At 27.9% G+C, this 13,724-nt stretch overlaps 1 protein-coding gene across 1 annotated transcript in view; it reads right to left on the bottom strand.

Annotated features, from left to right (window-relative positions):
• Positions 1-7,864: 7,864 nt before the first annotated feature.
• The window catches only part of cav3 (caveolin 3), an 8,083-nt gene continuing 2,223 nt past the window's right edge, over positions 7,865-13,724 (bottom strand). Inside the window, exon 2 of the mRNA XM_058055029.1 lies at positions 7,865-10,469. Within this exon, the coding sequence (XP_057911012.1) occupies positions 10,128-10,469 (342 nt within the window). The 3' untranslated portion in view covers positions 7,865-10,127. The remainder of the gene's footprint in view (positions 10,470-13,724) is intronic.

The raw sequence follows: 13,724 nt of genomic DNA, 5'->3' as shown, positions 1-13,724 counted from the left end.
TCATAAATTTATGAGAATAAAGACATAATATTATGAAAAAAGTCATACATTTACAAAATATGTTGTTTATGTACAAGAATAAAGTAGTATATTTACAAAAAAAGTCACAAATTTACAAGAAAAAATTCATAAAATTACAAGAAAAATTCATAAAATTACAAGAATAAAGTCATAAATTTATGAGAATAAAGACATAATATTATGAAAAAAGTCATACATTTAAAAAATATGTTGTTTATGTACAAGAATAAAGTAGTATATTTACAAAAAAAAGTCACAAATTTACAAGAAAAAATCATAAAATTACAAGAAAAATTCATAAAATTACAAGAAAAATTCATAAAATTTACAAGAATAAAGTCATAAATTTATGAGAATAAAGACATAATATTATGAAAAAAGTCATACATTTACAAAATATGTTGTTTATGTACAAGAATAAAGTAGTATATTTACAAAAAAAGTCACAAATTTACAAGAAAAATTTCATAAAATTACAAGAAAAATTCATAAAATTACAAGAATAAAGTCATAAATTTATGAGAATAAAGACATAATATTATGAAAAAAGTCATAAATTTACAAAATATGTTGTTTATGTACAAGAATAAAGTAGTATATTTACAAAAAAAGTCACAAATTTACAAGAAAAAATCATAAAATTACAAGAAAAATTCATAAAATTACAAGAAAAATTCATAAAATTTACAAGAATAAAGTCATAACTTTATGAGAATAAAGACATAATATTATGAAAAAAGTCATACATTTACAAAATATGTTGTTTATGTACAAGAATAAAGTAGTATATTTACAAAAAAAGTCACAAATTTCCAAGAAAAAATTCATAAAATTACAAGAAAAATTAATAAAATTACAAGACTAAAGTCATAAATTTATGAAAATAAAGTTATACATTTATGAGACAAAACATGGCAATCTAAGGAGAATAAAACCCAGCATTTGAGCACAGACAGATTAGCAAAGGTCACATAAGTCATATTTTTCAACATTTTTTTTCTGCGTAAATTTGCAACTTTTCTTGTAAATTTACTAACTTTTTTATCGTAAAATTTACAACTTTTTTATCATAAATTAATGACTTTTTTCATAATATTATGACTTTATTCATGTTTTATGTTTCTCAACTAATTAACTTTTCTCGTAAACTTTTTTATCGTAAATTTACAACTTTTTAATCGTAAATTTACAACTTTTTAATCGTAAATTTACAACTTTTTATCGTAAATTTACAACTTTATTTATCATAACAATAACAACACAAATAACATTTTTGTCTTAATTTTTGCAATCTTTTCTTCTCATAAATGTATGGCTTTATTTTACTCATATATTTTACAAAGTTTTTTCTCATAAATTTTTGACTTTTGTCGTAAATGTACAACATTTTTTCTCGTAAATTAATTACTTTTTTCTCATAGATTTTTTATATTTTTGTTTATATTTTTGTTTGTTTTTGTTGTAAATTTTTTCATACATTTTCATGTGAAGATATTGACTATACTGTATATGTATACTGTACATATATACTGTATATATGCTGTAGATTGTACATATTGGCAAGTTTGTCACTGGTGAAGAAAAGGATGTGATAAAGACAATAAATTCTCAGGTTGTTGGAGGTGTTGGAGCGCCAAACTCCCCATCTTATTTTTCCACTCCATTTTAACCCAAAACGTTTTCAAAAAAATAAAACTTTATTCGAGTAAATTTTAGTTAACTGTTGACTTTTGAAAGAAATGCCAAATATTTCTCACATGTTATTTGCAGCCGGCTTGACAAGCTAATCGTTGAAGCTGTATCCGCTAGCATCACAACACATGCTATGCTATGCTATGCTACACATTATCGCAGTATCGGGTGATATCCGAATCGGAAATTGAGAGTTAATAATGTTGGTTATCGTATAAAAAAGCCAATATCGGACATCGCTAATTTTTCGCTAAATTTTTTTAGCGAGCTAATTTTGCAAATTTTATTCTTTGTTTATTTATTTTTTGTCACAATACACTCCTGATCCAATTTTCCAGGATTTCTATTTTGCGCTGTAGCATCTTAAGGAGTTTCAAAACGGAAGCGACACAAAAATCAACATCTCAACTTAGCCATTTGACGTTTGACGCCCCTGCACAACTTGAATTCTCCATTGTTCCACGCACCCCGGAACATGACGACGCCCGCTCCGTGTGGAAATCATCAATCAATCAGGTGGGATCTCCTCCAAACTGTCAGTTTTCTTTCTGTAATTCCCAGGATTTTTTAACTAAGTTTCTTTTTTCCTTCTTTTCTATCCCCTCCTGCTCCGATCCGGCTGTTCTAAATTAGCATAAAAACAAAACATCAAACAAAGCCAAATAACACTCCCACGAACATCTTCCAGATCCAAATGTAATTCAATTTTTCATTAACATTTTGATCCGGAGTGTATTCATATTTTTTAAACATATTTTTCCTGTAATATTTTAAGCATACTTTAAGCTGTTGTAATACAATGAATACATATTTTTTAATCATATTTTTTCTGTAATATTTTAAGCATACTTTAAGCTGTTGTAATACAATGAATACATATTTTTTTAAACATATTTTTTCTGTAATATTTTAAGCATACTTTAAGCTGTTGTAATACAATGAATACATATTTTTTAATCATATTTTTTCTGTAATATTTTAAGCATACTTAAGCTGTTGTAATACAATGAATACATATTTTTTTAAACATATTTTTTGCGTAAGATTTTAAGCATACTTTAAGCTGTTGTAATACAATGAATACATATTTTTTAAACATATTTTTTCTGTAATATTTTAAGCATACTTTAAGCTGTTGTAATACAATGAATACATATTTTTTAAACATATTTTTTCTGTAATATTTTAAGCATACTTTAAGCTGTTGTAATACAATAAATACATATTTTTAAACATATTTTTCTGTAATATTTTAAGCATACTTTAAGCTGTTGTAATACAATGAATACTTTTTTAAAACATATTTTTTGTAATATTTTAAGCATACTTTAAGCTGTTGTAATACAGTGAATACATATTTTTAAAACATGTTTTGTGTAATATTTTAAGCATACTTTAAGCTGTTGTAATACAATGAATACATATTTTTTAAACATATTTTTTCTGTAATATTTTAAGCATACTTTAAGCTGTTGTAATACAATGAATACATAATTTTTAAACATATTTTTTGTGTAATATTTTAAGCATACTTTAAGCTGTTGTAATACAATGAATACATATTTTTCAAACATATTTTTTGTGTAATATTTTAAACATACTTTAAAATGTTGTAATACAATGAATACATATTTTTAAACATATTTTTTGTGTAATATTTTAAGCATACTTTAAGCTGTTGTAATACAATGAATACATATTTTTATACATATTTTTTGTAATATTTTAAGCATACTTTAAGCTGTTGTAATACAATGAATACATATTTTTTTAAACATATTTTTTCTGTAATATTTTAAGCATAATTTAAGCTGTTGTAATACAATGAATACATATTTTTATACATATTTTTTGTAATATTTTAAGCATACTTTAAGCTGTTGTAATACAATGAATACTTTTTTTAAAACATATTTTTTGTAATATTTTAAGCATACTTTAAGCTGTTGTAATACAATGAATACATATTTTTAAACATATATTTTCTGTAATATTTTAAGCATACTTTAAGCTGTTGTAATACAATGAATACATATTTTTTAAACATATTTTTCTGTAATATTTTAAGCATAATTTTAGCTGTTGTAATACAATGAATACATATTTTTTAAACATATTTTTTCTGTAATATTTTAAGCATACTTTAAGCTGTTGTAATACAATGAATACATATTTTTTAAACATATTTTTTGTGTAATATTTTAAGCATACTTTAAGCTGTTGTAATACAATGAATACATATTTTTTTAAACATATTTTTTCGGTAATATTTAAGCATACTTTAAGCTGTTGTAATACAATGAATACATATTTTTTTAAACATATTTTTTCGGTAATATTTAAGCATACTTTAAGCTGTTGTAATACAATGAATACATAATTTTTTAACATATTTTTTGTGTAATATTTTAAACATACTTTAAGCTGTTGTAATACAATGAATACATATTTTTAAACATATATTTTCTGTAATATTTTAAGCATACTTTAAGCTGTTGTAATACAATGAATACATATTTTTTAAACATATTTTTCTGTAATATTTTAAGCATAATTTTAGCTGTTGTAATACAATGAATACATATTTTTTAAACATATTTTTTCTGTAATATTTTAAGCATACTTTAAGCTGTTGTAATACAATGAATACATATTTTTTAAACATATTTTCCTGTAATATTTTAAGCATATTTTAAGCTGTTGTAATACAATGAATACATATTTTTTTAAACATAATTTCTGTAATATTTTAAGCATACTTTAGCTGTTGTAATACAATGAATACATATTTTTTAAACATATTTTTCTGTAATATTTTAAGCATAATTTTAGCTGTTGTAATACAATGAATACATATTTTTTAAACATATTTTTTCTGTAATATTTTAAGCATACTTTAAGCTGTTGTAATACAATGAATACATATTTTTTAAACATATTTTCCTGTAATATTTTAAGCATATTTTAAGCTGTTGTAATACAATGAATACATATTTTTTTAAACATAATTTCTGTAATATTTTAAGCATACTTTAGCTGTTGTAATACAATGAATACATATTTTTAAAACATATTTTTTGTAATATTTTAAGCATACTTTAAGCTGTTGTAATACAATGAATACATATTTTTTAAACATATTTTTCTGTAATATTTTAAGATACAATGAATTTGGGGATGCTTGTTTGTACTCCTGGCAAATATTTGAAGTCAGCGAGCGTCCTCGGAATGGTTCCTTCCGTCCACTCTTAATCACAGCCCTCAATCATGGCAGCCATTTAGCAGGAGGGCTTTGAATACTAAAGGAAAATGGCGTCGCTGGGGGGGGGCATTCATGGCTAATTTCCCTTATTTCTATCATTTAATAATCATCCAACAGTAGTAATGATTCATTTTATGATATGAATGCAGTAAATGATCTGTATGGACCGACCCACTTGGGATACTGCAGTACAACCAAAGAAAGGGCATGTATTTATTTGATGTATACTGGTATTTTAATATGATAAATCCATATTTATATTTCAAATGGAACTAATGCTAACATATATTTACTAATGGTAATATTATTGTCTTATTCATTGCTACTTGTCCTCACAGGAGGATGCTGGAGCCTATCCCAGATGACTTTGGGAGAAAGGTGGGATACTTTTAATTTTAATATTTATATTAAATATTTATATTGAATTTTAATACTTTTAATACAAAATTATTTGGACATACATATATTTTAAATTGGAATTTGAATGATTTGATTTTTATTTTTTTGGACTTTTAAATGTCACTATTTGGGGTTATTAATATCAAAATTAGGACCTTTTAAACTCTGAATTTTAATACTTTTAATACAAAAATATTTGGACATATGTATATTTTAAATTGGAATTTGAATTATTTGATTTTTATTTTTTTTGGACTTTTAAATTTCACTATTTGGGGTTTTTAATATCAAAATTAAGACCTTTTAAACTCTGAATTTTAATACTTTTAATACAAAAATATTTGGACATATGTATATTTTAAATTGGAATTTGAATTATTTGATTTTTTATTTTTGGACTTTTAAATTTCACTATTTGGGGTTTTTAATATCAAAATTAGGACCTTTTAAACTCTGAATTTTAATACTTTTAATAGAAAAATATTTGGACATACGTATATTTTAAATTGGAATTTGAATGATTTGATTTTTATTTTTTTGGACTTTTAAATTTCACTATTTGGGGTTTTTAATATCAAAATTAGGACCTTTTAAACTCTGAATTTTAATACTTTTAATACAAATATATTTGGACATACGTATATTTTAAATTGGAATTTGAATTATTTGGGTTTTTTTTTTACTTTTAAATCTCACTATTTGGGGTTTTTAATATCAAAATTAGGACCTTTTAAACCCTGAATTTTAAACTTTTAATACAGAAATATTTGGACATACGTATATTTTAAATTGGAATTTGAATTATTTGATTTTTATTTTTTTGACTTTCAAATTTCACTGTTTGGGGTTTTTAATATCAAAATTAGGACCTTTTAAACTCTGAATTTTAATACTTTTAATACAAAAATATTTGGACATACGTATATTTTAAATTGTAATTTGAATTATTTGGTTTTTATTTTTTTTTTTTACTTTTAAATCTCACTATTTGGGGTTTTTAATATCAAAATTAGCACCGTTTGAACTCTGAATTTTAATACTTTTAATAAAAAATATTTGGACATACGTATATTTTAAATTGGAATTGGATGATTTGATTTTAATTTTTTTGGACTTTTAAATCTCACTATTTGGGGTTTTTAATATCAAAATTAGGACCATTTAAACTCTGAATTTTAATACTTTTAATACTAAATTATTTGGACATACGTATATTTTAAATTGGAATTTGAATTATTTGGTTTTTTTTTTTTTTTTACTTTTATTTATTTATTTTTTTAAATCTCATTACTTTGATTATTTATCTTATAATTCTCACTTTCCTAAGTCATGAATGTGATTTTTTTTTAAACGTAACTTTGAGTCTTTATCTCTCAACTTCACAATCAAGACTTTTTCTCTCTTAATTTATGTATATATTTTTTACACAATTTCCAATTTCTATGCCATAATTCAGAATTCCCATTGAGGGACGTTTTTTTCCTTCTGTGACGTATTAAAAAATAACTGAATAAATGAACAGAATAATAAGAGACGATACTAAAAGGCTCGACAGCAGCCTCTAGTGGGTCGTGTGCTTTGAAAGCCAGAGTCTAGACCAGGGGTGGGCAAACTACGGCCCGGGGGCCACATCCGGCCCGCCAAGTGTTTCAATATGGCCCGCCTATACATATATATACATATATATACCATATATATATACCACATTCATATACCACATTTATATACCACATTTATATACCACATTTATATACCACAATGAGGTCGTAAAAGGCGCACTGTGCATGCCAAGCCAGTAGATGGCGATGTGGTAAATGTAAATAAACAATGTGTATTACATTTGAGACACGATGCCAGCGATGCCACAAATACCACTTCCACACAGAATGAGAAGCTCGGAAGGAAATCTAACATTTCTGATGCCTATCGTAAGCACAGTACTACATAGAAGTCGAATATATGTAAATATGTATCAATAATAGGCCTTAGTCAACCACCAAACATCCATCATTTGGGAATTTATTTGATTCCGAATATGATACAGCGAAGGAGCTAGCTTAGCACACCTCCAAATCCTCCGGTCAAATATTGTCTAGCATGTTGAAAAAGCTTTTTTTTTTCCAAGCATTGAGGGATTTTCAGGGGTTTTCAAAGTGTGGCTTAGTGAGCTTTCCTGGGTCGTCTCCTAATCCCCCAAAATAACAGATTTTACGGAGCATATTTTCTTCTCAGCCCAGAGCGTCTTCACGCTTTTGTAGTAGGAACTAAAAAAAAAACAATTTATTTTGCTTTGAAACTTAGCTTGAAGTTAGCTTAGCAGGCTTTTGTTGTTGTTGTTGTTGTTGCCGTGTCGAACCATGAATGCATCATTTTTACTGTGAGGGCCACATAATGGAAAATAAAAGGACACACTTTCATATATAAAAAAAAAGTATTTTTTTTCTTAGTAATATTTCAACTTTATGCTACTAAAATGACAATAATTTTCCTCGCACTTTCATATTTTTTAAACCAAATGCTAAGAAATGATATATATTTCAAAACAAACGGCATCTCCACTTTTTTCCCCCAAATATTTCAGCTTTATTGAATAATCTTCATCATTTTTTTGTCATAATATTCACACTTTATTACCATACATTTTCCCCAACCTAATATTCCATAACAATGTGTCGTTTTGTTTCTTTCACATATTATGAATTGGAAAAAAAGTTTTTTTTCTTAGTAATATTTCAACTTTATGCTACTAAAATGACAATAATTTTCCTCGCACTTTCATATTTTTTAAACCAAATGCTAAGAAATGATATATATTTCAAAACAAACGGCATCTCCACTTTTTTCCCCCAAATATTTCAGCTTTATTGAATAATCTTCATCATTTTTTTGTCATAATATTTAATATTTATTACCATACATTTTCCCCAACCTAATATTCCATAACAATGTCTTGTTTTGTTTCTTTCACATATTATAAATTGAAAAAAAAAGTTTTTTTTTTTAGTAATATTTCAACTTTATGCTACCAAAGTGACAATAATTTTCCTCGCACTTTCATATTTTTTAAACCAAATACTAAGAAATGATAAATATTTCAAAACAAACGGCATCTCCACTTTTTTCCCCAAAATATTTCAGCTTTATTGAATAATCTTCATCATTTTTTTTGTCATAATATTTAATATTTATTACCATACATTTTCCCCAACCTAATATTCCATAACAATGTCTTGTTTTGTTTCTTTCACATATTATAAATTGAAAAAAAAGTTTTTTTTCTTAGTAATATTTCAACTTTATGCTACCAAAGTGACAATAATTTTCCTCGCACTTTCATATTTTTTAAACCAAATGCTAAGAAATGATATATATTTCAAAACAAACGGCATCTCCACTTTTTTCCCCAAAATATTTCAGCTTTATTGAATAATCTTCATCATTTTTTTGTCATAATATTCACACTTTATTACCATACATTTTCCCCAACCTAATTTTCCATAACAATGTCTTGTTTTGTTTCTTTCACATATTATAAATTGAAAAAAAAAAAAAATTTTCTTAGGAATATTTCAACTTTATGCTACCAAAGTGACAATAATTTTCCTCGCACTTTCATATTTTTTAAACCAAATACTAAAAAATGATATATATTTCAAAACAAACAGCATCTCCACTTTTTCCCCAAAATATTTCAGCTTTATTGAATAATCTTCATCATTTTTTTGTCATAATATTTAATATTTATTACCATACATTTTCCCCAACCTAATTTTCCATAACAATGTCTTGTTTTGTTTCTTTCACATATTATAAATTGAAAAAAAAGTTTTTTTTCTTAGTAATATTTCAACTTTATGCTACCAAAGTGACAATAATTTTCCTCGCACTTTCATATTTTTTATAACCAAATGCTAAGAAATGATAAATATTTCAAAACAAACGGCATCTCCACTTTTTTCCCCAAAATATTTCAGCTTTATTGAATAATCTTCATCATTTTTTTGTCATAATATTTAATATTTATTACCATACATTTTCCCCAACCTAATATTCCATAATAATGTCTTGTTTTGTTTCTTTCACATATTATAAATTGGAAAAAAAAAAATTTTTTCTTAGGAATATTTCAACTTTATGCTACCAAAGTGACAATAATTTTCCTCGCACTTTCATATTTTTTAAACCAAATACTAAGAAATGATATATATTTCAAAACAAACGGCATCTCCACTTTTTTCCCCAAAATATTTCAGCTTTATTGAATAATCGTGATCATTTTTTGTCATAATATTCAGACTTTATTACCATACATTTCCCCCAACCTAATATTCCATAACAATGTCTTGTTTTGTTTCTTTCACATATTATGAATTGAAAAAAAAAAATGTTTTTCTTAGGAATATTTTAACTTTATGCTACCAAAGTGACATTATTTTTCCTCATAATATTACAATTTTTTTCTCTTCATATTTGTACTTTATTCTTGTTCAATTACTGATGATTTTTCAATTTATGGTGTTTTAAATATATTTTTAGAATGTAAAAAAAAAAAAAATACAACTGCTGCTTACAAGTTTTGGGCTCCGCTGCCATAAATAATAAATGATCAGATTAAAAAAAAAATTTAAGTCTTTTTAAGGCTTTTTTTTTTTTTTTTTTTTAAAGAAAAACCAAATCAGCAAGTGTACTTTTTGGAATATGTGTTGTAGAAAAAGATATCAGAGCTCATCCGACATTCGCATTTAACAAGTTTTTAGACTTCTTTGCGCAGTGCCACGCGCACGCTGCCGAAGATCTTGCCCAAGGCTTCGAAGAAAGGATCGCAGAAGGTCTGAATGCAGAGGGAGTAGATGCGGCTGACGCACTGCGACTCGATCAGGCAGCTCTTGATGCACGGCACCACCGCCCAAATGTGGCAGAAGGAGATGCAGGCGAACAGGAAGCCCCACAGCAGAGCCACGGGGATGCCGAATATGGCCGACAGGATGCGGTAGCACCAGTACTTGGACACGGTGAAGGTGGTGTAGCTCAGCTTCCAGACGCCATCCAAGCTGTGGGTACCGTCCGGCTCCGCTATCACGTCCTCGAACTCCACCTGGAAGAAATTTATAGTATTCAACACGCAATTTGTCAACTGCAGAAAAAAGTGCACAATCTGGAAGATCTAGAAAGCTTTCTGTATTTATACAATATTTCAGTATTGAACAAAGCAAAATTTGAAATCACTCCACACTCTGGTTCTACCATATCTTACTTATTGTGTAGAAATATGGGCTAATAACTATAAAAGCAATCTTCACTGGCTAAATGTACTGCAAAAAAAGGCCAGTAAGGATAATTCATAATGCCGCCTACCGCATACTAACTCCTTATTTCTAAAATCACAAATACTTCAACTTGCTGATATAGTTCATTTTCAAACAGCTAAAATAACGCATAAGGCTAAAAATAAAAAACAATTAGCTAAAAATGTCATCCAATACTTCTCTACAAGAGAGGAGAAATATGATCTCAGGGAAGAAGTACATTTGAAACACTTCTATGCTAGGACTACGTTATGCTAGCCATAGCATTTCAGTATGTGGAATCAAACTATGGAATGGATTGAGTAAGGAAATCAAACAATGCACAACGATGAGACAATTCAAGAAACAATACAAGCAGTTAAATTAAATTAAATTAAATTAAATTAAATTAAATTAAATTAAATTAAATTAAATTAAATTAAATTAAATTAAATTAAATTAAATTAAATTAAATTAAATTAAATTAAATTAAATTAAATTAAATTAAATTAAATTAAATTAAATTAAATTAAATTAAATTAAATTAAATTAAATTAAATTAAATTAAATTAAATTAAATTAAATTAAATTAATATTAATATGTAAATTACATATCGCTTTAATTTGATTTAATTGAATATGTAAATTACATATTGCTTTAATTTAATTTAATTTAATTTAATTTAATTTAATTTAATTTAATTTAATTTAATTTAATTTAATTTAATTTAATTTAATTTAATTTAATTTAATTTAATTTAATTTAATTTAATTTAATTTAATTTAATTTAATTTAATTTAATTTAATTTTAAATTTAAACTATATTAGGAAAGCAGGAAGTGAACAAATGTAACAGTTAGTGATTGTAAAAGTACCAGATGGAGGGGTAGGATTTAATAAGCTTTGCTTCTTCCTACTCCTTTTGGACATGTGGAACTGGGAACTGATTATGTGATGCATTCAATTGTAATCTGACGCATGTTCAAATGAAATTAAACCATTACCATTACCATTACCATTACCATTACCATTACCATTTTACGCCTCTGAATTCGGGGTCCAGACTTACACCTAGTCCATTATGTACTCCGCAGTCCAGACCATAGTCTTTGTCATTACAAAGCTGAAGTATGGGGGTCCTAAAGACTCAAAGATCCACCATGTAGCTACCCAAGACATCCATAGTGGGTTATTATTGTTGTTGTTTTTGCATTATGTTGTGTATATACAATAACAACATACGCTGACTTTCATCAACGGAGGCCATAAAGAGTCAAAAACACTCAATACTGAACTGGAAGTGAATGGGACACTTTATTATTTATTATTATTTATAATTTAATAATAATTTATAATTTAATAATAATTTATAATTTAATAATAATTTATAATTTAATAATAATTTATAATTTAATAATAATTTATAATTTATAATTTATAATTTATAATTTATAATTTATAATTTATAATTTATAATTTATAATTTATTATTTATTATTTATTATTTATTATTTATTATTTATTATTTACACTGGGGAAGTCTATTCATGCGACATATGCAGGCGGTCATTACAGCTAAAAATATATATACATATATATACATCATGTGCTATTGCTAAAAATGGTGGCATGTGCATGCAATACTGTACATACAGTCCTGGGATGGGGTAGGGAGCGGGGGGGCGGGGGGGGTGTTGATTATTACAGGACAGGCTTTACTTAATAATTGATCGGTGCTTCTAGTAGCATATGTTTTATTTTTAGTCAAAACATATGTAAATAATAATAAGTGCCGTGTAGTTATTGTATCTTATATGATAATACCCCATATATTTCAGTCCATGGCATCTCCCACATGATGGAATTGAAAAAAAATATTCCTCCCATTCCATGTGGAAGTGGTAGATCTTTGGCTTCTTTAGTAGCTTGTTATATGTCTCAGTTATCGGCACGGCACGAGTGGTTAGTGTGCAGACCTCACAGCTAGGAGACCAGGGTTCAATTCCAACCTCGGCCATCTCTGTGTGGAGTTTGCATGTTCTCCCCGTGCATGCGTGGGTTTTTTTTCCGGGTACTCCGGTTTCCTCCCACATTCCAAAAACATGCTAGGTTAATTAGCCACTCCAAATTGTCCATAGGTATGAATGTGAGTGTGAATGGTTGTTTGTCTATATGTGTCCTGGGATTGGCTGGCCACCAGTCCAGGGTGTACCCCGCCTCTTGACCGAAAAGAAAGAAGGAATGAATGAAAAATAATAATAATAATAACAAAAAAAGGGCTGCACGGTGGTTGAGTGGTTAGCGTGCAGACCTCACAGCTAGGAGACCAGGGTTCAATTCCACTCTCGGGCATCTCTGTGTGGAGTTTGCATGTTCTCCCCGTGGATTTTCTCCGGGTACTCCGGTTTCCTCCCACATTCCAAAAACATGCTAGGTTAATTAGCCACTCGAAATTGTCCATAGGTATGAATGTGAGTTTGAATGGTTGTTTGTCTATATGTGCCCTGGGATTGGCTGGCCACCAGTCCAAGGTGTACGAAGACAGCTGAGACAACATGCCTCAGTGGGTGCTGCTGTTTTGGTTAGCAAACTCACCAAACGGGTCCACAAGTGTCGGACCGGGGGCCACTATTTGAACACCATAAGAACACAATGGACTACTTCCGTGACGACGCCGACGCTGCCATCCGCCAGCTGGTCCATCGGAAAATCTGTCTGCGTTCCCACAGCTGAGACTCAGCTCCGGAATGTTAATGAACATTTCAGACGGGCAGGCGGGCAGACGCCCTGCACTTTTAAAAACATTTTCCTGTCATCCAACGCGGCGTGTGGGATCCGTTTGGGAAGCCAAGATGGGACGCTTGTACAAAGCCAGCCGTCTGAGCTCATCCTCGGAATAAATTGCTGCACATGAATTGTTTTCGACTTGGAGCTCTGGAGGATTTCTGACGGAAATGGGATTACCTTCGCTTTGCGAAACACAACAGGAGGGTTTAGGGAAGCAAAAACTGGTTTTTAGTATTGCAGACGGGCATTCATCGGCATAATGGCTCTAACTACGAAA

The sequence above is a fragment of the Doryrhamphus excisus genome, chromosome 18 (genome assembly GCF_030265055.1).
Source record: "Doryrhamphus excisus isolate RoL2022-K1 chromosome 18, RoL_Dexc_1.0, whole genome shotgun sequence".
Taxonomy (NCBI): Eukaryota; Metazoa; Chordata; class Actinopteri; order Syngnathiformes; family Syngnathidae; genus Doryrhamphus; species Doryrhamphus excisus.
The sequence above is the reverse complement of the archived record's forward strand: the minus strand, read 5'-3'. Positions and strand labels throughout refer to the sequence as shown.